Below are 27,990 nucleotides of genomic sequence, written 5' to 3'. Positions count from 1 at the left end.
ATTTTTCCCCTGTATATTTGAGACTCCCTAATTGAGTAGATGAGAGTAAAGGCTGTCACAAAGCAATATATATTGCTCGTTTGGAAAAAGAGTGCCACAATACGAAATTCTTAATTTTCTTTTTTTTTCACTTAAATGCCTTTGAAGGACATTAGGTTATTTGGAAAATAATGACAGATTTTTTTTTTTTTGGCTAATATTAACCACTGTAGAGCACAGCAAACTTATTTTCTTTAATGCGAATTGCCTGAAGAGTTCAACTTCAAACGCTTTTCCTCTAAAAATTTTATTTCTTCGTATTGTGGCACTCAGGGCCACCCGAAGAGCTGACGGCGCCCAGGGCGAAGGTTTCTTGACGGCCCCCCCCCCCCCATAAAACACAGAAAAAATCAAGTTAATTAAAACATCAGTGCGTGATACATGCTTGAATTTTTTACATATTAATGAACCGAGGGCTATGCATAATACTAATTAAAACACAAGCAATTAACACGTTTCTAATATTTGTGAAACATTAACAAACCAAAAACTTTTCAAAAAATGGAAATATTAAAAATCCAAATATTTATCTTGTAAAATGCTATCCCACTAGGTAAAAAACAAGCAATTAAAACTGAATTGGTTATTCATATTGATCAAACTAAGAACACGAATAAATAATTTGCTGATAATAAATAGAAAATGTATTGATCGAAATAAATTACATCAAAATTAATTTTCGATCTGGACTCATCCAGTGATTCTTTTCAAGAGCTTTTTGGTTTTACTTGTGACGACTTAATAACAGCTTTCATATATGTAATAAACAAACATGGTATTCTTTTGCATCAAATATTTGTAAGTTTTAGGGGGAAGCCCACAAATACTCAAAAACATCGAAATTCGCCCAGAATTGCGTTTTTGGAGCTCTAATTTCGAAAAATCATTGACCCTAATATTACAATATATGACCTTACAAATTGCGTTTTAAGACTTGAGTTTAAGAAAATATTCGTGCAAGGGTCCCCATGCCGCCTTTCTATAATACCACAGGCAATGGGTTTTTAAACGACACTTACAAATAATTTAAGTGGAATAGCCCCTAAATGTAAAACATTGCTTAAATCCTTTGAGCCATAATTTTGAACAATTTTCCTGGGAAATGCTCCAGATTCTCATATCCATGAAATCTTCAAAAGTTTGTCTAAAGTTACGTTTTTGAAAACTTGCAGGGGGAGAAGGAATTGATTTCATTCTATTTAAAAGTAACCGATCTGAAACAGTCTCTGAGCTCCCTCCCTTACCCTTGCGTCAATAAATATGGCCAATAATCGCATTTTTAAGGCTAAAATTGGGTTTTCAAAACTAAAAGTTTCAAAATTTTTACCGGACTTCTTTTAACTTTTCCCTACCCGATCAATTTTTTTTTTTCAATTTGCCCGCTTAAAACTCTTTTCTGGTTACGTCACTGCTAGCAGGGGCAGAACTCAAGCAAATTTAGTGAGAACTAGACGAAGGAGAAGTGCCTTTAGTTTGATTTTAAAGTTATATTCTCAGGAATTGTATCTATTTCAATGATATGAAGGAAACGAATGTTTTGGAGACTTAGAAAGAGGAATAGTTTCGTGCCCAAGGAAAAAATAGAGAATCATTGCAATGATTCTCTATTTTGTTTGTCTATGACTGTGTATCTATGAAACACAAAATGAGGAAAAATACCCTAATTTTATACAATCGGGGCATTTTATACGATGAGGGAGCGCGCCCCTCATTTGGTGTGAATGTCGTCGTGTTCCATCGAAACGAGGGGTGCCATGCGGCACCCCATCACTTTGTGGCCCCCGGGGCAATTGCCCTGCTCCCCCCCCCCCCCCCGGGACTGTCCTGGTGGCACTCTTCTTCCAAATGAGCTATATAGCAAAAAAAAAAAAAATGTAGCCGTAGATTCTTAATAACACAGACCTTCAAACATTACGTTTTGCCCATCGATGCAGGTTTTTTTTTCTTTTTTTTTTTTTTGAGACGTACAAGAGTAAGAAAAGGAAAGGACTAGTATGGATACCGAACCAAACTGGAGCACGCGACGTTGTATAGAACCAAGAGTTTGAAATACCGTTGAAGCGGTCATGCAGCTTGAAACAATGAGAATAAGTGAAAATGATCGAGGCATAAAACGTCTCGGAAATACGAGGCATGTTTTTAAAGTAAGTACCGTTTTGATATAAAAAAAGAACGAGTACAGATAGAGCAATTTAATTGCACAAAAATCTACCATCCTTACGCTATTTTTTGACATTGCTCCCGTGATTTTCCAAGCATTTGTCATAGCGTGGTACAGGTTTTTGTATACCTATTCATAGAAAATTGCCGCCTGTGTAGTCAGCCATGGGATAACATGTTCTCTGAGCTCATTATTGCTGTTGTGCCACAGACCACCTACGAAAGACTTTAGATGCCGAAACAAATGAAAGATGTTGCGAGCGAGGTGAGGGCAGACCAGAGGATGTTCAAAAACGCTCCAGCCAAAGCCCTGTAACAGTCCTCATGGTTGACTAAACGGGCGGTAACTTTTTACGAATAGGTATACAAAAACCTGCACCACGCTATGACAAATGCTTGGAAAATCACGGGAGCAATGTCGAAAAATAGCGTAAGGGTGGTAGATTTTTGTGCACTAAATTACTTAGCTCTATCTGTACTCGTTCTTTTTTTATATCAAAACGGTACTTACTTTAAAAACATGCCTTGTAGCTGCAATTTGATAGACAAAAATAAAATTTTCGCGGAGATAATGCAAAAAAAAAAAAAAAAAGAAAGCAACTGTTACTAAACGCTAACACTATTTGCATGGGTTTTTAACGGCTGGAAGGAATAATACGTAATATACAGCTTTAGATTGATTTTTAGTCTTTTTGTATTTATCTTCTCCTTTTTCATTTTGTTTCTTCTCACAGCTTTTCATTATGCATATGTCACAAAGCTTAACATTTTTCATATTGTCATTAAACATATACCGCATCATGTCCAAAGAAAAAATTGGTTTAAAATGAATGCATAAAAGTGATGAAAAAAAAAAAAACTATTCTGCTGCAAAATTGTGAAATAATTCTAAAAAAGTACATTTCTGATTTATTTTCTTCAACTCAAAGTTGCCTTATTATCGTGGTGAAAAAATGTATCAGTAATTCTCCCGAACAAACATTTTGCATGTCTAGAAATGCACTTATTTTCGCAGAATTGACTATTGACTACTTCGCTTGCCTCAGAAATTCGATTTGATAACATTGAAACTGAACGAATCATGTTTCCTATTCAACCTAATATAGCTAATGGCAAATTCTATTAGATTGTACACCAAGCCCGAGGCAATTTTTCTTTCTGGATTATTTTTATTCCGATAAAATCTTTCACGAAATTCTTTGGTCCCGCTGTTTGTTTTATAGCATTTCTTGTCATAATGAGAATCCCCGGTTCTTTAAGTATTTTTTCTATCATTTCTCTCGATGTTCTTTTATTGATTCATATTCGTAAAAAAACAAAAATGTAGCATCTATTGGAAGATTGTTTTCCAGAAACTGCTTGGAGTACATTCCTTCGTTTAATTGCTTCCATTCATTATCATTTTTTAGATCGTTCGGAATTTATTAATAGAATTAAATCAATTTAGCTGTGTATCTTTGTAGCAATTTTTGCTTTATCTTTTCCACTTTATTATATACAAATACATATGTATAGATTGGAGGGAATTCAGAAATATTTCCTTGTTTGATTCGTATATCAGCAACATAGTTACAAATTTAAAGCAAATTCGAATATTTGCTGAAATGTATTTCTTCTCAATTACAAGTGAGTTGCAAAACTTTAAGAGTGGCATCCCTGTTGGGGCGGGGGGTTGGTGGTCCCCCCCCCCGGATGTCACCCGTCTGGGGGTTGATACCTAAAGTGGAAATTCAAGTTTTTGAAAAATATGAAGTTAAAACGCATTTTTAAGTCTTGAAGTTTGTAAATTAAAACCCCTTGGGGGAAATCCCCCAATCCGTCCACATTTATTTGTCTTTTGTACATTAGCCTCCTTGAAACTACGTTTTATACAAGTGTAGTTGTTTCTAAAAATTGCATGAATTTCATGTTTTCATTTTTTTTTCTTTTGCGTTTGTAGAGGGAGGAGGGGGAGAGTGACACCAAAAACTACCTCCAGGGTGTCACCACTGCTCCGGGGTACGCCACTGACTTTAACCAATATATTTTTTATTTCTTAGAATCCGGCATGTATCAACAATATCTATTTTCGTTGTTTATTTTTACAGCTCAACTATTTTAATGCCAAAAAGATGTACGACCCTCGGTACGAAATGCCTCCAGAAGATAGCACAGATTGGCAACCAATGGAGTACAATCCACACAGAAGCTACGATGGTGCTGCTGTTAATACCTCATACAGTGTAGTTCACGTTCCTACTAACGTGTATGATAAATGTAAGTTTTTAGCATCTTTTAAAACTTACCAGAAAAACGTGTAATTCCATCACAGTTGCTTGAAGAACTGATTCCTGATATCTTCTATTTTCAAACTGAGTAGTGGTACATACTGTGGAAAAGCTATCATGGCACTCGGCGGATGAGTCCAAAGTATAAAATTTGTAGGAAATAGGGAGGACAGCAACTCGATAAGGAAATCAAGACTTCAGCAATCTGCACCTGATCTGGAAATTTGACTCCAGAGATAAATTGAAGTAAATTTTCCTCTGTAACAACTGTTATAACTTACTGTTACAACTGTTAACAACGACGCTTCACGAACTTGTTTCACCATCGTCTTGTTTTCAATTGATTTTGTGGTTGAGTCGTCCCAGCCGATACCCAAAAATCGTGAACTGGATTGTAATTCTCATACATATGATAACCGAAATCACTGATCGAGTAACGCTCTGACATCACTAGCAAATGAAATTACTTATAATATGAATTTCTTTACAACTGAGGATGTTTACTGAATTTTGTATGTATTTTTTAGAAGATTTTGTTCTTGTATATATATTTTTTTTTCTGTTTTCAATTGTTTCCAATTTTATGACTCCAAAAGAGTTAATGTACTTCAACCTCTCTAACTTCACCAGAAAGGAAAAATGAACTGCCCAAAATTTCAACGATCGAAATATCCTCAAACATGCAGTTGCTTCACTCAAATGCTGCAATTTTCACCCGTCATGCCTTGACGGGTGATTTTCTAGAGATAAAATAATTTTAGTAAAAGTTTTTAATAAATTAAATAGATATTGCAACTTAAATTTTTCATTGCTTTCCTTATGAAAGGGTATTAAAATTGCTTTTAACTTAATATTGGTTTTTAAAAAAGCTCTTCCGGTCTTTTGGTTACTTAAAATGTCATCTTAACCATGTCCTTCTTTGGATGGTTTAGGGTTCCTGTATTTCCTAACTGTTGTGTTACTCGTATATATCCCTTATCTTCATAAATTTGATTACTAGTCAGATATAGTCAAAATTAAGTTATTATAGAAATTAACATTCGTTGAACTTAGTAAGTTGTTTTCCGAAGCTTCATAAAGGGCTAAGAAATCCACTAGAATTAAAATTACAAATGTTAACTCAACACTCTTGAAGTAATACGAGAACTTTCTAGATCCAGTTCTTCAGGGCATGTGCGTTTAGATTTTGCCGGCATAAAAATACTAAATGCATTCTTTTTTCAACATTATAATAAACATTGTGGCATCAAAAGAACAGTCATTAAAAAAAACTTTGATTAAAAGCAATCTAAATTAAGAAAAAAATTTAAAAGTTGTAGATAGCTTAAAACTAAAAAAATAACGTTCGCTCACTGTATAATTTTTTCTCATAAACAAATTTGAGCTCCTTTTACTTACGCTTTTCGGTTTTTTAGAAGGGTTTTCTTTTTTTTTCTGTGGAATATACCATGTATTCATGGATTTTTATTCAGCTTTGTTTAAAGATATATAAATTTTAATTACTTAATGTGTGCCTAAAAAGGTTGAATGAATACTTACAAAAATTGCATTACTTAAAAGAAATACTATATTGTTAATGTTTTCCTATTTAAACTTAATGTAGATAGTTTTCTAGAATTTATTTCGTGTACGCATTTATAATTGTTATAATAAACATTTTTTATTTTTTAAAACAGGTTTTAATTTACATTAACAGAAATTAAAAACTACAATTATATAAGACTTTTACTCTCTGTTTTTAATACAATTAATTTGCATATCTTCTGGAACTAATACAACATTGTTCAGTATGCTCAGCTGATACACTAATATTAAATTAGTGTATCAGCTTAAATAAAAGCTAATTTGTAAGAAAGTAGTAATCTCTGACGAGTTGTTTCTTCTGTTACAGCTCCTGATGTTTTAAATGCTATAAAATGGTCAGAAAAACTAAATACAGTATTCAAAAATAATTTAATTTACGATTCATCTCTGATATGGCAGTTCTTCGGCAGTGCTACGGGTTTCCTACGACTATTTCCAGGTTTGTATAATTGCATTTGTTTTGCATAAAGTTTTACGTAAGTGCTTTGTGTTATACATAATCTATACAAATAAAATCAAGAGTGTTTACATGTTTTCCTGTGTGTGTAGTGTAAGATAACCAAATAAGCAGTATTGTGAACCATAGATAACCAGTTGAAAAGCGTAATGTAGTGTTGCAAAATACGATTACTTAATACAATTAAGTATCATTGTAAACGGCACTCTTATGAGTTTAATGGCTCTACTTTATTGAAGCTATTGAATTTTTCGCCATCGACAAGTAAAAGAGCCAAGGTTTAGCTCGAAGTTTTTTTTCGCAGCGTGTTTACGGTAACGTGATCGCTTGTCGATTTTGCGCATAAAAAATAGTTAGTAATGCTTTTTTTTTACATTAAAGTCGAAATTTTTACACTACTTAATGACGTTTTTGCAGATTGTTCTAAGTTTTATTAAAACTTTAGGGCTTTAATTTTGTGCCCTAACTTACTTATTTTGAGATTTTTTTTACGCTTTATGGAAATTGTAGAGACGAATTACTTGCATTTTCCTTGTTACCAAAACGTTTTAAAATGTTCCGTGAAAAGATTTTAAAACAATGATGCAAACTAATTTTTGCAGAAGTGCAATAAAAAAAAACAGCCTTTTCTTGTTTTTGCTTTTCGCAGACAATTACAAACTTGAAAAACCCTGAAAATTACTCGTTAAACTACTTCAGCAGCATTGCTAAAATACAATTTGATTATATAAAGCCCAGGAGTTTTCATGATTGTTTGCGCTGCGAACCAAGCGAAATAATTGCTATTTGTGTGTGGAAAAAAAACAAACGGAAATGTTAACTACGATTGATTTAGCTAAAGATTGATCTGTTGCAATTTTAAATGCAAGCCAAACCAAGCTAAATGTCCGGTAAGTCAATAAAAAAAAAACAAAGCCCATGAAATTTGCTAAGAATTTTAAGATTAATATAAAGTGTTTGAGTTCCAGGGGAAAAAACGAGTGTCCTTTTGTGTTTATATTATGTGTTTACTAAAACATGCATTAAAAATGTTTAGTACGATTTTATGTATTTGGTATTGGAAAATAATTTAATAAACTTAAATCGATAATTGATGCTAAATTTAAATGAATAAAAATTTTGAGCTTTATAACGTCTTTCCTTTATTTTTTGTTTTAAGAAGAGCATTGTCCAAAAAACTAAGATTAGTAATAAAGAACAGTATGTAATCGCATTTAACTCGCGTTCTATCGAATTGTCTCGTACTGTATTAGTTATTCATACCCTTATTTATTTTCCCCATAATTATTGGTGATGATTTTTTTCTAGCCACAAAATGGGAAGTTCCCGAAGGGCCGGACATGTACGACTGCCGAATGAGACCGTGGTAAATATTATCTTTTGTCCTAAATCAAAGTACAAATATAAAACAAATGTTTGCATTTTTTTGAACATTCGTAAAAAAAAATTGAACGTAACGTAATCTATTGTAGTTAACAAAAGAGAGAAATATGAACGTACATCTTCCTGCTTTTAATTTGGTTAAAAGTTTTCCTCGCTTTTCATTTTCTCTCAAAACTGCCTGCCTCGTCTGGTTCTGGTCTATTACTAGTCTTTCTTCCAAGCCGCGGTTTCAGGTAACTTTCAGTCATTTCTAATCCTTCTCTTTGGTGTGATGGCACTTCCACAAGCAGTAATACTAAATGCCATAGTCATAATTTCTTCATCCATCCTTTCCCATTTCTCCATCCATGCAGTTTGACCTGTGAAACCTTTATATATAGTTATGCCGTTAACCATCTCAGTATGGAAAACGATGCTGATTTGAGATACTGGCATTTTATCGGTTGCAATTCCAACAGCGATTTCCGGATCAGCATACGAATATTTATTGCTTCCTTTTGCAGTGTTCATGTCATTATTCTAGAAGGGAAAAAAACATAATATAAATCACAGCATTTGTTTTATTGTTTATTACTTCTCATAACGTAAGTTGAAGTGAAAAAATACTCAGAATATCTTAATGAAATTCCTAGGTTAAACTGATCAATCATATCACTTATTATAAAAGTTTAAATCGAAAATTTGAACAGTAAAACAATTTTACAGGAATAAAAACACATTGTAAGAAAAAAAAATGTGAATTGTTTCTTGATTTCTCATCGTTTCATTTTCCATAATAAAAAAGTGGTATTCAATGTCTTAAACTTAAGAAATTTTAAGAAAAATTACATTCTCATAATATTTAGCTTAGTCTTGTTTCAATTTCATTCCACGTTTGGCTTTAAACAAATATTTAAAAATTATATTTTACTTTGCTTATCTGTTTTCCTCAATTTACAAAAAAGAATATTTTAGTGAAAGCGTCAGTAACATAATTATATTTCTAGTGAGAACAATTCTGAGGGTGAAGGTTTAAACATCGCATATGGTGTCTATATAAGACTAAAGCATGAAACTTTGCTGTCTAGATATTGAATTCAGTGGTGATGTTTTTTTCCCTGAAACGCTGTACATCAAAATTAGACAATATGTACATAAAAATAGAAGCGATTTGCTGTTGATTGCCTTTTAATTTAACCCCTCAAAATTTATGAAGCACGACTGTAGAAGTTCTACTTAAAAATAACTACACAAAAAACGAGCTGATGTGTGCATCACATGACTTCCTTTTACTCCAATTTTAAAGTCATTTTCTCTTTATTGGCAATATTAATGTGATTCAATAGTTTACTCTCTAAATATCACCACCAGTGACCAAATCGAAACCAGATTTAAAAAAAAATAAAACGCCAAATTTGTCGCCGACTTGGCGACAAAACTTGGCAACCAAAAGACTGGCGATATATCGCCAAGTGTTCACCAAATTATAACACCACTTGAGAAGGCAGGTGTCGAAATTAACATCGTTAAAGGGCATCGAAATTAACAATGATTTTCCCCCCAAAAGGGGCAAAAGACCCGTTTAGAAACACCCGAATGCAACCAAAAGGGGAGGTGCACAACTAGACCCCACTAGGAGTCTACGTACCAAATTACAACTTTCTAGAACATACCGTTCTTGAGTTATGCGACATACATCCGCACATACATACGTACATACGGACGTCACGAGAAAAGTCGTTGTAATTAACTCGGGCAATGTCAAAATGGATATTTCGGGTGTTAATACGTTCTTATCCGCGGGTGGTCGGATTGAAAAAAAAACTCAGCATTAATTCGGTGGTGAGCAAAATGGAAATTAAGGTCGAATTTTGAGTGAAATTTTTCGCGAATACAATACTTCCTTTTTTAAGGAAGTAAAAATTAATGTCATGTTACAAGTGCTGCAGTTTTTCAGGGCATTCTGAATTTCCGACAATGAAATTGTGCTTCAGTGTTCACTTACTTGTCAGACTACCTTATGTATACATAAAATACACCATCAGCTCAGTCATTCCATCCGAGGACTGAAGTTTCGGGCTTATTAGCACTCATGAGCCCGGAGTAGGAAGTTAATTAGCTGGAGGGTGAAAACATCTTAAGGGGGCCTTCATACCTTATGCATGAATAAAATGTAAAGACTAAGACATAAAAATTCATAGATTAGAAACCAAAAAAGTAAGTAAATCTTCTTAATTTAGTTTTTTACTTGACAATTTGTCCGAGGCTTAAATAATTTTATATAAAAACCTTCAATTAAAACTCTCCTCATTAAGTTACTATCTTTTATTTTGAATTTAAGGATTAGTCGAGAGAGCATGTTGCGAACAGTAAGTATATTTAATTAAGCCTGAATAAGCTTTGTCTTCGTTTTGAAGAATCTGAAACGCTTTCTCCGAACTTATTTAACGGGGAGTTGAAAAAATTGTGTTTTTTCGTTAAGGCAAATGCCATTAATATTATAGTTTAATTGTTCAAATCTGCATAAAAATATAAAAACATGTTTTGAGAAACTGAAACATGAAACTAAATTGCTTTGAGAATTTTTATTTGTTTTCCTTTGCTTTAAATCTCAAAAGTTATTGGAAACGGTGATAAACAGATCGATTTACACCGTCACACTTTTCTTAAACCTCAAAAAACTTACTTTTAAAATTTTGACATTGAATTTGACTTACTATCTTCGTTTAGTGTCTTCGTTTTGACTCTCTGATGCTCTCAACGGAAAGAAAGTATATTTTTCAATCCATTTGCAAGCATACGACATTTTTACACATATTTTTACTTTGTTCCGAGAATTTCAAACTTTTGCTTCTAACTTCTATGTAACAGGGGTTCTTAAAGTGGGTGCCGCAATTAGAGGAAAGGGTTTCCGCGAAATAATCCATGGTATCAATTTATATAATACAACAGAGATAGGCTAGCGTGCCGTGAGAAATTTCCAATTTTTCAAAGAGTGCCATGAATCTAAAAATTTTGGGAGCCCCTGTTAGATACAGTAATTGTTCTTTATATCGTACTTGTAGGAAGACAAAGAAGGGAAAAAAAACGAGCGATATATCCGAAAACGTGATATATCTGAGATTATAGAAAGTAATGATTTAATTGTCACGCAAACTAATGACGCTTACCTACAAAAATATTAGCTAATTATCATATTAGGACGGTTTTCTTATTGAAAACAAATCATATAGTCTATGATTTTTATTTTTAAATGGAAAAAAAACTACAATAATAAGTTAAAATATTTCTATTGTTTCATGACGGAATGTGGATGGAAGGTTGCAGTTTAAACTACAATGAATTAATGGTATGGAAAACATGCCGGTTCTGTTCATTGATTCATGAAAAAAGGAAGAAAATACTTTTTCTGAGAAATGTTACCTTTTTTTTTCGTGATGTGGAATATAAAGTAATATTTTTTCGATTAATATATTTTGAAATTTGTATTTAAAAAATAAATTTGATACTTTGTATTGTGACACAAAATAATTGTTGATGTTTAAATATGTAGAAAATAAAAAAATACAATTTCCGAAATTAAGTTCAAATCTATAACTGGAAATGTCACGTGCGTGCAAATGGATTGAAAAATATATTATAACTACATTTTTTAATTTTTATTTAGTTTTATTTGTTATTTTTTTCTTGATTTGTGAATTTTTACTGGGAATTAGACTGAACAATAGGTTAGTAAAGAAGTTAAAAGTAAAGGTTTAGGAGAAAAAAAGGTTAATGAGATCCTTTTCTTTTACGAAACGGTTAGACGAAAAAGGTTAAAAGTAAAGAAATGTGAAAATGTTTCAAGGTAAAACTTCCTTGAACCACTGAATTCAGCACTCAGAGATTAACAGCACATTTTCATGAGCTTTTGCATGACGTTATCCTAATACTTTCCTGGTTAGTATAAACATTGATTTTCTCCATGTGACTTATAAGATGGCGGACACATTACTAATGGTTGCTAATGATGTTTTTCCTTAAATAAAATAAAGTCAAACCAACGACGTACAATACGATTACTTTTGATTTAAAAAATGTCACTGCTGCAACAAAAAAGTAAAGGAATTACAAATTTCAGCTCACATATTCATTCACTACACTGTTAAAAATTTTCCGGAAAATTTACGGTAATTGTTACTGGCATCCATGTTGCCAGTAAGTATTACCGTAAAAATCAAATGTTACTGTAAAATTTTACGGTTCCTCCGTAGGCCACAGCAACCAATTGGCGCTGGGATCGCTTATTTCTCCGGTATAAATTACCGTAGAAATCAGTGATGCGTTAAGTCCGCCATTTTACAGTAACAATTACCTGAAAATCTTCCTGAATTTTTAACAGTGTACACACGACTTAATTTTTCCTTTTATTGACTCGCAGATTAATTCAGAATTATATAAGCTGCAGAAACTAGAAAATCGCCCGTTAAGATATGACGAATGAAATTCGCTTCTAAATTTGAACGAAGCAATTGCCTGTTTGGTGATCTAACTCTAAATCCAGTGGATTAACCTTAAACTCCAGTAGATAGCGAGATAGCGTTCATTGTTGAGCACTTTTTTCGTTTCTTCATCACTTGAAATGACACAGTCTTTCCAGTAAAACACTTTTGTTACCGGATGCAGTTCTGCCTTGTCACAATAAAGCCTTTTCCTGCATGATAATCATTGCCAAAACATATTATTAAATTATCATGCCGTGGCGCGAGTTTCATTCATGACGTCAGGAGCGATACATGATCATTTGCTATTATATAATGAGGATGAGTCGTTTCTTTTTCCGCTACTAATTTCTATTTGCTGAGTGTATTTTAGGTGTAAGAGAGTTTCTTTAAGACTTCAGACAACTTTTTACCGTTTTTGAAACATTGTTTTTCGTTTTAAAGCTGACGTATATATTACTAAGTTTGCTTTTACACTTGAAATACGTATCCTTTAACTTCAGTAAACCTCAAGTTCTTTTATTTTGACGAAATTAAAACTTGCGCTTGAATTTGAAGCTGCCATTCACATTTTTAGTATTATTTAATAAAGTTAAAAGTATGTGAGGTACCATTTCTAATCTTGTAGTTGAATGTTTTATTCATTTAAAAATTTTTGTTAAATGTGTTTGAAACTAATAGGAAAAATAAGCCATTTTTTATTTATTACGGGTTATTTTAGTTTAGATAAATATTTAAGAGAAAAAGTGTTCAAAAACATATGAATCAAAGTGGTAGGTTAAGCATATATTGTATTTTATGAAATGGAATGTATATCATTAGCTTGAAAATTTTCATAAAATAGTGCGAATAATTTAATCTGAAAGTACAAAGAGAAACAAAATAATCAAATGCATAGCTATTTTTTCGTTACCTTTTACCTTTCTTATAACGTACGCTATTTGTTACCCTTTATCTTACTATTTTTATTTGAATTTTGAATGTGTTTGCATTTTTCCTAGTTTGAATATTATTTAAAGCTAAATCAACGGTGCTTCAACTTTGTTCCAATTATTTAAGAATTATCAAATTTCATTCAGCTATAACTAGCTGGTTCAAAATTATTATTTGAAATTACACTTTTACCTTTTCATTTTTCAATGATATATCAGTAATATCGATGTCATAGTAACAATTGTTACAAACAAACTCAGGCATTCGAAGTTACATAGCTATTTAATATTAATTATTTGCATCCAGTTTTTGAAAACCTTATCAGCCGTGGTGATCATACTTACATCGAGAGAAAAATCGTAAATCTAAAGCAAAATGAAATTCCATCCGTTCCCATGTGCCTTGCAATGAAAACTGAATGATAATCTCGATTTAATTCCATCAAACCTTCTCCAGTTATGCAATTCTCTTTATCGCCCACTTGCAGTCCTTCATTATTTAACGATAAAACTAAAGCAGCTTTATGGGGGAAAAACTGCAATTTCGGATCTCTGAACCAATATAATCCAGCGTACTGGGAGGTAAAAATTGAGCATAATGCATAGCTCCAGCAGCCGTTCCTATTTTATTTTGCTCAGAAGATCCTTGAATATTGGAGTATTATCGGTTTCTCCAAGAACTGTCTACGGAAAGAATGGATTTGGTGAGGGGGGTGCAGAGATGATGGTTTCATTCGACTCAAAAGACCCACTTCCACTGTTACCCCAACCAATCTATCCACGCTGCCGAGTTAATCAATATGGAAACATTTTGTCATCCTAACACCGTGGCATAATCGAAGTTATCAGTAATGAGAGATCCAAAAAAGCTTACTGCAGCATATAATTTTAAAGTTTAACGTGAGATGATTTTTCCATAGCGTTATGATGTATCATTTTCTTGCTTTACGGGATGACTTAGTTTTTTGTTCTTTTTATTGTGATTTGTAAGAACTTCACTTGCAATTCAACAAACATAAAATATGTTCTTGTTTCCTCACATCTTTTTATGAAATACTATTATATATATATATAAAATACTATTATATATATATATATATATATTCCTTTATATGTTACTTCTACAGTTGAACTCGCTTATAACGACGTAAAGGGACCATGGTATTTCCTCGTTACAACCAAGTGTTCTTAAAAAACGAGATCGTGAAAAAAATCATAAAAATTTGTCATGTCTCTTTTCTCTCTTTTTAATCTCTGCAGTACCAAGGAAGTTGGTTAATTTGCGTTGAACTGTCTGAATGTATGTTTTGAATTTCGTAATTATAAGTTGTTTCGATTTTTGGAAAATCGAAAGATGAATTTTTTGTTTAAATGAATGTAGTTCAGCAATTTCAGTTGATACCTCAACATATTAGAAACTATTGAATTTAGTTACAGAAATTTTCAATCGATGAATGAGTAATTGAGGCTGATTTAAAACTCATGTGATGCACATTTTCACATTTAAGATACTTCAAAACTTAAAATAACTTAAGACGTAAATATATTACAGTGATTGTTAGTATGTTTTTTTTTTTTTTTTTTTTTTTTTTTTTTTTTTTTTTACATTTCCAAATGTAAATCTTAAAATTAATGTTCAAATAAAAAGTAAATTTCTTTGTAAAAAAATCACTTTTAAAATTCCGCAATTAGAAAAATGAAGTTTTCAGAAATGAGTACATTCATGCTTTCTAGTTTCCTTGAAATATCAGTGGCGCACACAAGGGAAGGTTCCAAAGGGTCTGGACCCATCCCATCGCCCTTGAGTGTTTTTAATTGACTATATTCTATGTATGTAGTACGCAAAATAATTCCAAACAAATGTAACGATAGTTTCAGATTTAATAAAAGAAAAAAAAAACATATTTTCGCTCTTCCTTCCGCTGCAAAATTTAGCTGTATTTGAATATAAATTGTTCTATATTGATGATTTGGCTTCGCTTTTTATATTTTTGATATGAGAAAAGTAAATACATTCATTCTTGAGCTGTCTGATAGTTTAAAAATTTATTTTATTAATTAATGATAAGTAATTATTAAATACACACACACAAACATATATATATATATATATATATATATATATATATATATATATATATATATATATATATATATTAGGGTGCGTCTTATAATGCACTTTTTGATAAAATTTTGAATTTCTTATGGGGCACCCCTTTAATTGCTTCCTTTTGATGAAAAAAACACCCACTTAAAAGTTTCAAAAAATTTGAACAAAATTTAAAGGTTGCTACCAGCGATTAAAATTACCTTCATTGTGAAAAATTAGAGTAAAAATATATTCCCAATTTTCTATTGCAGTATTTGACATCAACATGAAATTAGGTTGGTTAAGGTAGACACATAACCCAAATGCTTATTTCCTATACATACAAAAAAATAATAAGCATTTCATGGCTGCTATGCTGTGTAATAATGTAACAAAAATCATGCAAAAGTTCCACTACGCATTTCATTGGTTTACAATTTCAGTCTTTTACACTCACCAATATTGTAATTTTCCCCCCTTTGTTTCTAGTAATGTAAAATATACAAGCCTTTTTCTGATTGCTACTCATCATCCAAACTATTTGATAATATCTCTTCAAAAAAACTTGATGAAAAGACCTTTATGGTGAAAAATTTGAATGTTAGTAATGGAATCCTCCATTTTTCTTTTCCTTTGGTTTTAGTTCTACAACATCTGCTGTTTAGTGTTTCATTGGAGGAGTTGTTCTTTTAGGTTTCTTTAAGAAAGAGACCAATTTGGAGTTAGTCTCTTCAGAAATGACACGTAGATGTCAAATAAAATTACTTGAAGCAACACATTCCTTCTTGTAAGTGAAAATGCTTTTCAACAACAAAAGACCAAATCTAGATAAACTTTTTTGCAAATTCTTGTTCTTCAGAATCAGTCAAAGCACTGTCAGTTACAACAGAGGTTTAAAAAAAAAATACTTTCACTACAGCTGATTCAGATTTTTCATGATTTTCTTTCTTTCAAAATTTCTTCTTTTCACGCAAGTTCTGTTGCCTTTTTAAATAGAGATTTATTTGTTACCCATTTCGCCTTGTCCTCCTAGTTTTCTTTCCGTTATAAATAATTTCTCTCCTGGAAGTGAAATCTTGCGTAAAGTATCATCAGCAAGAGCAAGGTCAAGCAAATAATCTGATGACGGATTCCATTAATTTTGTTTTTGATTATTGAAATAGATCTCTTTTAGTTTTCTTTTTGAGTTCTTAACTGACAACTTTTGTTTCTTTGATTTGCTAACCAACAGTTAAGAGTTTGAGAGTTGATTGTAGCTACAGTTAATTAACATGATTTAATAAAATATGAAATAACTTCAAAGTCAGTAACAATCTAATTTATTACTAATTGAAATTAATAACAAAAAGATAACATAAATAAACATTTTTATATTTGATGCAAAAAAAAAAAAAAAAATTAGGTTTCAAATTTTACAGCAATGGTAGCAACCTCTAAATTTTATTCAATTTTTACTTTTAAGATATGTGAATTTTTTTTTCATCCAAAGGAACAAAATGAGAGGGTGCCTCATGAAAGAATAACATCTTCAAAAATAAGACGCACCCTAATATATATAAGAATATGTTTGGTGTAAGGTATGAGAATGGTGGTTCTTCGATCCTGGACCCCCCCCCCCCCCTTTCAAAAAAATTTTTTGTGCTCCACTGGTACCCATATTTTCTGGTGTGCTGAATTATTACATATTCAGAAATGAGCGTAAATACTTCAAAAATGAGCATACGTTGGTTTGAGTATTTGAATATTTCAAATTTGAATACCACATAGTCGGAGCCATTTTGACTCTGCAATTATGTTGAAACTTGAGTACTTGTTCGTCATTTTTGAAATTCTTGTTTTTAGAATGCACTTTTTATTAGATAATCTGGATATCTAGACAGATATGCACATATAGCTGAAGTAATAGACGTGCAATTTAAAGATAATACTGCTTTAACGTTCTGGTAGGTTTAAGAAGCAAGTACACATTCATTGTTGGCAAGCAAAATGACAGCATATAAGTGAGTTTGTGCTAGGTAAAAATATTTAGGTAAGATCATCACACTTCTCACTGATGACAACTAGTCAAATTACGGGCAGATTTAACAAGTATTTAAGTTTTCTTCTAATATATGCTGAAAATGTGTAAAATTTTCTTCTAGAATCCTGAACGCGGTCATGCATGCACCGTTAAGAACCTGACATTTTTTAGTAATATTTGCGTGTGTTGAAATATTAAACTCCAGAGGATTAATTGTCTTTAAAATTTTGAATCTGTTCGAAGCAGTTTTTTTTACGTTGCATTTAATTAACGAATTTTCTTACGAATATTTCTACTGTTACAATAAAAAACAAATACTTTAAGTTTTGCGCATGTACAATTTTCAAGATAATCGCAAAATTGAAGTAAGAGAAGAATGTCCTTCAATATTATCTCGAATAAATTTCAAAATTCTGACTTTTGAAGTGCACATCTCCGTATTTCAGACCACTAATGCGCTGTATTTCATTCCTGCAAGGGCCTACGCAAGTTCGCCTACGCATAGACACGTGACAAGTTTGCAAGCAGTCAAATCCACGTGTAGTAAGAGAGACAACAGATTAAATAATACAAAACGTACTGAATGGTTCCATAATAACTGTTTTTTTCAACTATAACAAAACTTAATTCTGAAAAGAGAATTAGTCTTAACATTTGTTTGAAGGCCTTAATATTTCAAAATTTTTCTTCGAATTCTAGGAAATAAAATAAACCTAATGAGCGTGTTCTACCTTACTTCACATGATAAATAACTCTCTTGTAACTACACAGTGAAAAAAAATAATTCTTGCAAAAATCTTACCACGCGAACCAATTTTCTTTCACTAATTTTCGCTTCCTACTTTTTCTTTGCAGACATAATTTATAGTCATTTAAAACATTGAAAAATAAACTTTCGTTCCAGATCGTTGAAAGGGAGCATCACTAAGGTATTATTCCTTGCTAGTGGAATAGCTTCAACTGTATTTTATTCTTAGCAGAATAATAATTTTTAGCAGAACCCACAGTTTTCCATGTTCACGGATAAGATTTCCCAGAATACGTCCAAAAAATCGAAGTAGGAGTGAAACGTTCAGAACTGGACTCTGAACTACATTTTCGTATAATCAACTTAAGATTTAAATTTAATTCAAAGTTTGAAAAAAGTAATTAAAACCGTTTTGTGGACAAAGACGCAATATGCGACATTCGGCAATTAAAAAAAAAAATTCTACAGCCTATCTGCGATTGCGATTTTAGGTATGATGTTATAGTGCACTCATATGAGGAAGTTGTACATTTTGAAATTGTATTAATATTTTGCTCCGTTTTAAATGACATTTTTTCCCCCCCTAACTTCAATCTATACATAGTTTGTCTCTTAGTTAAAAACAGCTTCACCAGGAGGGACATCAAAAATCTACTGGTCTTTAAACATTCCTCGTCTTGGGTTCCTGTCTAAATTAGTTCAAAAAGTGGTTTAATTGTATTTGTGTTTCATTTTTAATAAAATGAAAACAAATAACATTTCAAACATCATAAAAATAACCATTTAATACAATAAAGGCAAGTGCGTGCCACTTGTACTTCAGTAAAATTCGAAAAACATAATTTGAATTCAAGATGTCAAAATTCAAATTAATTTTGTTTTAATATATTTTTTTTTCATTTTATCACATTAATTGAAATAACATTATCAAACTTATTCCTCAATACTTCGATTAGATTTCAGTGAAAACCCTGATACAGTAATATACTTTTCTGGCAAGATCAAGTGAGGTGCCGCTGCCGCTTTAGAGATGTTTTCGGTATTTTACTCAAAGATTTTTTTCGCACATTTTCGTAATTTTTTAACTTTAAACTGAAATGTATTCAAGGCTTCCTAAAATTGTCTAAAAGTTGTATCATTAGTAACATATGAGCTTAGCGCTGTTTCTATCCAGCAGTGCAAGAAAATCTTACATTTCAACGATTTCAACTTAGTCTCATTAATTGGTCTGGTGCTGCCATCTTGTGGGTACGTCGACTACTAAACAAAGTTTTCGCCCTACAACGATTCAAATTTGAACGTTTCGTCGAAATGTAAAAATGATATAATGTGTTAAACCAAAAAAAAAAAAAAGGCTCGTTTGTTGACATAAACCAGTATTTAAAAAAAAAAATTTTGTCGCCAAATATGTCAGTAGCGTCACAACGGGGAGGAGCACTAGGGGGGGAGGGGGCTCAACCCAAAAATTTTTAAGAAAGTTTTGAGCAATATAAATTTTTAATTTTTGAACTGTCCCCCAAACTTTGAGAAAAATGGAGCAATCAGCAACACAGCATGGAAATTCGAAAAGAAAAATAAGAGAATGTTAAAAAAAAGCGAGTTTCAAAACCTGGATACCATTCTTGTTTGCAAAAATTTTAATTTGTCAAATGCAAATTCGTTCTCTTCTTTCAATTACACCCCGAATGACATGATGGCACATATTTTACGCTAAAAAAGATGAGCCATTATTATCTTTGCATTTATTTATTTATTCATTTTTACTAGCACATGATGTTACATTGCCGTATATTATTATTTTCTATAATCAATCATTTTTAATTGCTTTTGTAAAATGCAAATAGAAAATAATCATTGTTGTATTTTATTTCATATTTTTACTTACACTTTAATTATTTTTTACGTTTCTGAAATTTTAAACTTTAGAAATTAAAAAAAGAAAAACTTATGCTATAAATTTCTTTTCACATCAGAAAATTTAAATTACAAAAATGAAAGAAACAAATCGTTATTATTTTTTTTTTTTAATTTTCTTTTAAAGCTTTAAAGCAGTAGAAAATTTCGTCTTATGAATACTTAAAATTTTTAAATTAAAATAAATCTGATTAGTTATGGAATAAGTCCTGTTTGTCTTGAGAACGGGACTTCTGACCAGTCGCGTACCTGGTCAGAAGTCCCGTCAGAAGTGTTGGCGGGAGTGGCTTTCGCCAGAGAAGCAACAACAAGAAGGCACGCATTTTGACAAGATTATTTGAAAACAAGATTATGATTTTTAAGCAAAATATTTTTTTTTCTTTTCTTTTTTGCGTTCAAAAAATAGTAAGAAAGTTTCTAAGCTACAACAAAATATTTCACCCTTCCTCTAGCCGACAGCATTAACGACTTTCTTAAATTCTGTCCTCAATTTCGAACATTTTCCAAAGAAGAATCTTCGAAAACTGCTTCCCCTATCATCGTAGGTTGGCTAAAATTACTTTTTTGGAGCTTCCATTTTAAGTTTCTGGAGAGGGAGTCGAATCTCTCCTCCCCAAACATCACCAAAAATCGTCTAAAACTGTATTTTTCGAACTGTAATCTTAAAAAAATCCCGAGGGAGAATCCGCCGTAGCCCTATCTTCTTAAAATGGTTAAAGATAATCTACTCTAGCGCTTTTAGTTTCAATTTCGAAAAAATGCTAGCTTACGGTCTCCAAACCTCTCCTCCATCCAACATCCAAAATTACCAAACATCGCCTAAAACGGGGTTTTTAAAACTACAATTCCGAAAAATTTCCGGTGGAGAAAATCATTTTTCTGAGTGTATTATTGACTTACGATTTGGTTCAAACTGCTAATGCTTAGATCTAGATCTAATAATGTCTCTCTTTGTCTTAAACTAGAATCTGAAAACCCTCCATCTTTCTGTACTTATGCATGCGTTTGAAAGAACTAATGGGTCCCCAAGCCCTCCCCATACGCACACACCATATTTTTCCCTTGCGACGACACCACTTCAAGTAGGGCAGTTTAACTTTTTGTAATTAATTTATCTTTTTGATCATAATAGAATCTTGTAAAGCTTTAACTTTTGTTTCTTTTAGTAAATGAATAACTAATTTTCTATTGTAGACATATTTTTGTGGTTTTTAAACAAAAATTTCAAAGTTAATTCCGTTGAAAAAAAATGCATGGTTACAAATATAACTGAAACTATTCCTCTGTTTTGGGTTCAAGAACAAGCACTATTAATGCTTCTATAATGAAGGGTAAATGTAATTGTTTTAATTGAACTTCTAAGAGAGGGGAGGGGGGAGGGCATGCCAAAATTTCACTAGGGTTGCTCGACCCCTTAGGTACGTCACGGTTTCTGACTACTTCCACCTTACAGCAGTACGGGATTTACACGGTGCTCGTGTGATAGAAGGAATAGAATTTTCAACTTCTTAGAGCAACCTTTTCTGCCAGAAGGCCGTACCTTACATTAAATATATTCCCGTGGACTAGAAAACGTATAAAACTCCAGAACACTTCATTATTTTTAAATAACCTGAGAAAATATGAAAAAGGAAAGAAAATTACAAACCAATAATCATTATTATCAATGTATTTTATTAAATGCTGTTTTCAGAAACCAATTTCTGAATATTTAACTCCAAATTTGATATCGTCGTTAATCGTGCTTTTCGATTGGTAACATTGAATAAAACAACGGGCAGCACAGATTAGCTTCATGTGGTCCGCGCAAGCCGCAGGCTAAGCACCTCTATCTTACAGAATTGTGAAAGTATGTGAAAATTTAATCCAAACTCTTGGCGACGGGACAAGTTTACGCTTTGACGTCTGAGCACCTTTACGCACGTTCTTACTGTGTCTTACTTCAAAACGTGCCCTGACGCATTTTTCGCTCCGAACTGTTTCAAAACTTGCCTGTATTTTCAGGGCTATTTAATTTAGAAAATCACCATTAAATTTTTAATTGAGTTACAAATTCGTATCTTATAGCTTACAATTATATAGTGCTGTTTTCATGGCCCTTCAGCTTTCACTTTATACACTATTCAGTAGGGTGGATCGAAAAAAGCGAAATTTCGAATCTTGATTTGGAATACCTGCCAAAAGCTGTGCATGTGTAAGTACAACACACATGTAAAATATTATCAAGTTTGAACAACTCTTTGAAGGTCCTACCAAGGCTTGAATTTCTCAAAAAATAGAAAAAAAGTTCAATTTTCCAAAATTTTTATGAAAATACTAGTGTTTAAAATTTTTGTTATAATACGGTTAAAATGCTTCCTTTGAACACTCTTTTCATGTATCTTCACAATTATTATAGTCTTTGCACCATTAAGTTCGCACATAAGTCGTTGAGTTTTGCGAAATTAACCATAAACTGACTTTTTTTAAGCTTTTTTGCACATTGCAATATTTCTTCTTTTAAAGTCCAATTTTCTTTTTTAAAACGCCTGTACAGAATGCAGTTTTAAACGGAAGTGAAGTTAAACTTTATTACATTAACAGTCCAGCATCCACTAAAAACAAATGGCTGCATTTCGAGTTCCATTCTACCTTTTCCATCTGCCGACCCAAGTGTATTAAGTATAAATTTATCACTCATTTTACATTAGATGTAAACTATCAAAATGATTTAGTTGTATTAACTAAAAAACATAGAGAGAAGTGCATTGGTTACAAAGAATGTATATTTACTCACACACAGTCGCTCTGACATATAAGCATCAATATTTCACAAAATGAGGGACTTGAAAAGTATCAGTTAGTTAAAATCACAGAAAATAGTCAGTTCGTCACATCCATTCATGAAACTTCTTTGAAATCATTTTTTGAATCAATCGATGACATGATACTTCGAGATTTGATTTTTGCTCTATGAAGCCATCTCTTGTCGATTGACTAATCACAAACAAAGAAGCTTCTGTCACCACATTAGCACAGCGTTCCACCACCTGAGTGTGACAGAACTAAACGAACTCAAAATTGGCGTTGGTGTTTTCAATCTATTGTTGAAGACTTTCATTAGATATGCCAGCTAAAATAGGAGAGGGGGGGAGCAGTTATTGCACATTCTTGCCGATTGATAACATCATAGTCTGATGCATTAAAGGTAATACTTAAATAATAATAGAATTCTCTTATTTCTTCATGAACAGAAGTCACTTGTCTGGACTTCAAAATCTTCGCAAAGCCAGTTCTCTGATGTACTTTGTTCATCAGTGATCACTGTTAAGAGAATATTTTCCGGGTGGCAAAAATAGGCATTTTGTTGAATGAGAGGATCAATAATTTTTTTAGATTTTTACTTATGTAACGAGATGCTGTAATAACATTGATGAGAAACAGCAAAAATTTTGTTTCAATTCCAGAAGAAGAAAAATTTGCAACGGCTATACTCCCGCCAACAGAGCCATCAACATTTTTTGGTGTTAATGCCACTTTAAAAGTGGAGCAAATGAGGCTTTCTCAGCCAACGCTATCAAGAATGTGCTACAAGTACGGCATTTCTGACAGATGTGCGATGTGCTGCAGCAATTGCTTCAGAAACATTGCAGGATTTTGGTACTGTGTTAAATAATTGTCGCTCTAAAGTCGTTGATAGGAATAAAATTCGAAGATAGCGACAGAAGTGTCACAGGTGTCACAGACGAAGTTCGTGCTTCTCTTCAAATCCTGCAACCTAGAAATGAAAGGGTTTGAAAAAAGCATTTTTCGATAGCCGAAAAGACAAAACTATGACAAAAAGAAATGGTTGGAGACAGATACCAACCAAGAACCATAAGCGAGGAATCCATGGTTGAAAATTCAAATTCTCTTTATTTGGGTCATGTGATGCCAATTTCTGGAAAGGGAAAACATGTCGCGACAGCAATGAGATTTTTGAACTGAAAATTTCTTTAAGCCTTAAGGATCTTTTAGCTTTTGGCTGTGATGGCACGACCACGAATATACCAGAAAAAAAAAAAACGGTGCAATTGCGGCCATAGAGAATAAAATTGGACATCCTGTCCCATGGTTAATCTGCGAACTGCATACGAGCAGCCTTTGCGTCACCTGTTCACATTACTTGATGGTGAAACTGCTGGTCCATGTAAATTTTCGCAGGACCAATAGGTAAATAACTAGACAGGTGCGACAATTTACCACTGGTCCAGTTTGAAGAAATTACGCTCCTTGTCGTAAGTGCTGGGCTGTTAATATAATAAAGTATAATTTCATTTCCGTTTAAAACTGCATTCTGCACAGTCATTGCAAAAAAAAAAGGACTTGAAAAGAAAAAAATATTGCAATGTGTAAAAAGGCTTGAAAAAAGTCAGTTTTTGAAAATTTCACGAAATTTTACGAAATTGTGTGCGAACCTAATACTGCAAAGAATGTAAATAATTTTGGAGATACATGAAAAGCGTGTTAAAAGGAAATATGTTAATGGTATTAGAACAAAAATTTTGAACCTTATTATTTTCATAAAAATTTTGAAAAATCGACTTTTTTTCCTATTTTTGGAGAAATTCAAGCCTTGGTAGGACCCTCAAGGAGTTGTTCAAACTTGATAATATTTTACATGTGTATTGTTCTTACACATGCACAGCTTTTGGTGGGTATTCCAAATTAAGATTCGAAATTTCATTTTTTTCGATCCAACCTACTATTCAGTCTGTAATGAATTTCCTTTATTTTAACGATGGGAAAACATTATATTAAAAACACTAACAGAACGACGTTAGGTGTCAAAATAAATATGCGTAACCGTGCCCTGTGTCCAAGGCAAGTTTACGCAACCGACTTTTTTTGCACGTTAAAAATAAATCCAAACTTGGGGACGGGGCAAGTTTATGCGTTGGCGTCTGAGCACCTTTACGCACGTTTTTGCTGCGTCTTATTTCTAAACGTGCGCTGACGCTTTTTTCGCTCCGAACTGTCACAAAACCTTTTAGTATTTTCATGCTATTTAGTTTTGGAAATCACCATTTAATTTTTAATTGAGTTACAAATTCGCATCTTATAGCTTACAATCATGTAGTGCTGTCTTCATGCCCTTTCATCTTTCACTTTATACAATATTCAGTCTGTAATAATTTTGCTTTATTTTAACAATGGTAAGACATTATGTTCAAAACACCAACAGAACCACGTTAAGTGTCAAAATAAATATGCGTAAACGAGCCGCGTGTCCGGGGCAAATTTACGCAACCGACTTGGACTGAAAAATATTTTTTTTAATGGTTAAAAACACAAACTGAGCAACAACTGAATATACTAATTTTGACTCCATTAACTGCTTCATGAAACCTCAATGTCTAAAATTTTCTAAGTTAAAACAAAAAATTTAGAAAAATTCATTGAAAAATATCTGCGTAAACTTGCACTGGTCTACCCTACTGCATTGCAAGTGGTCAACTTACACAGGTTTCACTGTATTAGGTAATTAATTTGTGTTGCATGAGTGCGTGAATGAGGATGTAATTTACACGGGAGATCAATAGAGATTGTTCGTACTTATTCGTATTGACTTATATTTCTTCCAGTGCTCGCTACATAAATTATTTAGCGGAACTGTTTTTCTCATTTAAGGCAGTTCTAGGTTGAAAAACATCCTTTAAAAACTGTTCGTTTAAAGTTTTTTTTTTAACTATTATGAAGACTCATAGAAAATTTTTCAGTACTTTATGGAAATATGCCGACGTCATATGATGCAAAGATCAGAAAAATTGTAAGATTGCTAAGAATATGAAATAGATCAGGTGTTCCAAAACTTTTCTAACTCGCGGCACCCTTTGAAAAAATAGAATTTTCTCACGGTACCTTAATGCATCCCCATTATGTTATGTTGCTGTAAAAATCCTAATTCTGGGGTATATCGACAATAGCCGGTGATGATCAGCAAAAAAATACCAAAAGCACAGAAGATAGACTGGATATTTCCGGTGAATCACCGGTGAAAGTCGACATTTTGCACTTTCAGTCTTATATGGGTAAAAAAAATATTGTTTTTATTCGCACTTCGTGGCTCTCCTTGCTGCACCTACTTTGGGACATCCTGAAAGAGAAATATTTGCAAGTGCCTTTTAAATATAGCCTGTGTTGTTATATTGGTTTTTATTTCATACGATATTTTTTTTTTTGGCCATAGTACTGTTATTTTATTCAAACTTTTCCAGTTTCATACTTATTTGCTGTAATTTCGATTTCGTGATCAATTTTGAATTACTTACCGGATTGTAACTTATTTATAGTAATATGATATAAAAGATTTTGCTTCATTATTTAGTAAAAATATAACATTGCAATTTTTGGAACGTTCGATTGTAGATAATTTGCTTACATTGTACAGTTGAAATGGTTTTTGAACTCAATTCAAAATATGTACTCATTGAGAATTCCAAGAATCTGTTTCCCAAAGCCCCACGCTCCCTTAATTTTTATGAAAATTTCCACTGACAATTTTACAGCTATAACAGTGGGGTATATTTTGAGTGTATATTTCAATTGGTGTATGTTTCAGTGTTTTTAGTTATTGAAAAACATTGTCTTTTAAAAAATGTTTTAAGAAAAAATTTAAAATAAAAATCTCCAAAAACTAAACATTTTTAATTATTACTGTATTTTATTTATTATTTATTAATTTTCTATTGAAAATAACAAAAGGGTATATACATGTGTGGAAACACATCTCGTCACGGACATTTTTTACGTTTGGATAAGTAACAATACAAAATAAATAAATCATTTCTAAATGTCCGTTCTTGTATTACTTACGCAGTTTGCAGCAGATTTAGTGGACGGTAATCACTGTACATACAAATTTAATAACACATTATGTAACACAAGGAATTACCTTATTTGTGTAATTCTATACATTGTGTTATTAAAAACTAAATTGTTTCACCGTATTTTCTGGAAGCTTCTGGTAATATCAACCTCAGATCTTGAAAGGAGAAAAAAATCCATACTATTAATTTCATTTTTCGTTAAGTTCCTCTCTTCAGAAAAAAGTGGAAGAGCTCTACTTTTGTTGAAAGTTTCTCTTTCAGCTTAATAAGAAACCTTTTCTTTCTACTCTTTTAATATGCTGGGAAAAAAAGGGGAGAAATGACGCAAACTACTTTTAAACGCTTTTAACTTCAAATTTGAGACTAATGGCTGAGCTTATTACATCGAAAAAAGTCGGCTCCTCGGTTAGCCACGTTTCTGCTTTTAATCATGAAATAATGAGTTAATTTCGAAAGTATTTTAATTATTTTTAATCATAGTTATAATTTTATTTTTAGTTTAGCTTGGCTGCATATTTTTACTTTTGTTACTGCAGAAAAAACTTCAATTCGTTTTCAGTCCAAGTTAGAGACTATTTGTTCTTCACAGTAATGAGTTTAAAATACCACTTATCATATTTATTTGTCACATTTTTAAAACGCATTAGTTTAAAAAAACATAAAAAGCATAATTTGCTTAAATAAAGTACAAAATGAAATAAAATACGTACATTATTAAAGAGTTTAAGCAGTGCAAATGTTGTGGCTGAAGATTAAGTTCGTCTTAGAAGATGACGTTTGCGGAGGATATGGATTGAGTGGAGAATAAGTATTTTTAGGCACATAATTTTAATGACCATTTGAGTCATGTGCATTGAAGTTGGAGCAGGATATTAGTTTTTGAAAAAAAAAATATTTTTAACGATTTTAGTATATAAAGCTCATTAAACGCAGAATGAAAACTCTATCTCGTGCTATCAGAGTTTGTGCTTCCAATATTTTTTAATACTTATATTTAAGTATTAAAATATATCTTTGACTTTTCATTCTGATTGACTTTGACTATTTATTTTATTTACTTTACTTTAAAATTATATTTATCTTTGATAT

The 27,990-nt window shown here is 32.1% G+C and overlaps 1 protein-coding gene across 1 annotated transcript in view; it reads left to right on the top strand.

The window, feature by feature from the left end:
- LOC129219191 (voltage-dependent calcium channel subunit alpha-2/delta-3-like) overlaps positions 1-27,990 on the top strand; it is a 284,460-nt gene that overhangs the window by 119,389 nt on the left and 137,081 nt on the right. The window contains exons 4-6 of the mRNA XM_054853519.1: positions 4,287-4,455; positions 6,358-6,489; positions 7,816-7,873. Coding sequence (XP_054709494.1) covers positions 4,287-4,455; positions 6,358-6,489; positions 7,816-7,873 — 359 coding nt within the window. The remainder of the gene's footprint in view (positions 1-4,286; positions 4,456-6,357; positions 6,490-7,815; positions 7,874-27,990) is intronic.

The sequence above is a fragment of the Uloborus diversus genome, chromosome 3, assembly GCF_026930045.1.
Source record: "Uloborus diversus isolate 005 chromosome 3, Udiv.v.3.1, whole genome shotgun sequence".
Classification (NCBI taxonomy): Eukaryota; Metazoa; Arthropoda; class Arachnida; order Araneae; family Uloboridae; genus Uloborus; species Uloborus diversus.
Note: the sequence above shows the minus strand (reverse complement) of the source record. Positions and strands in the feature narration are given on the sequence as shown.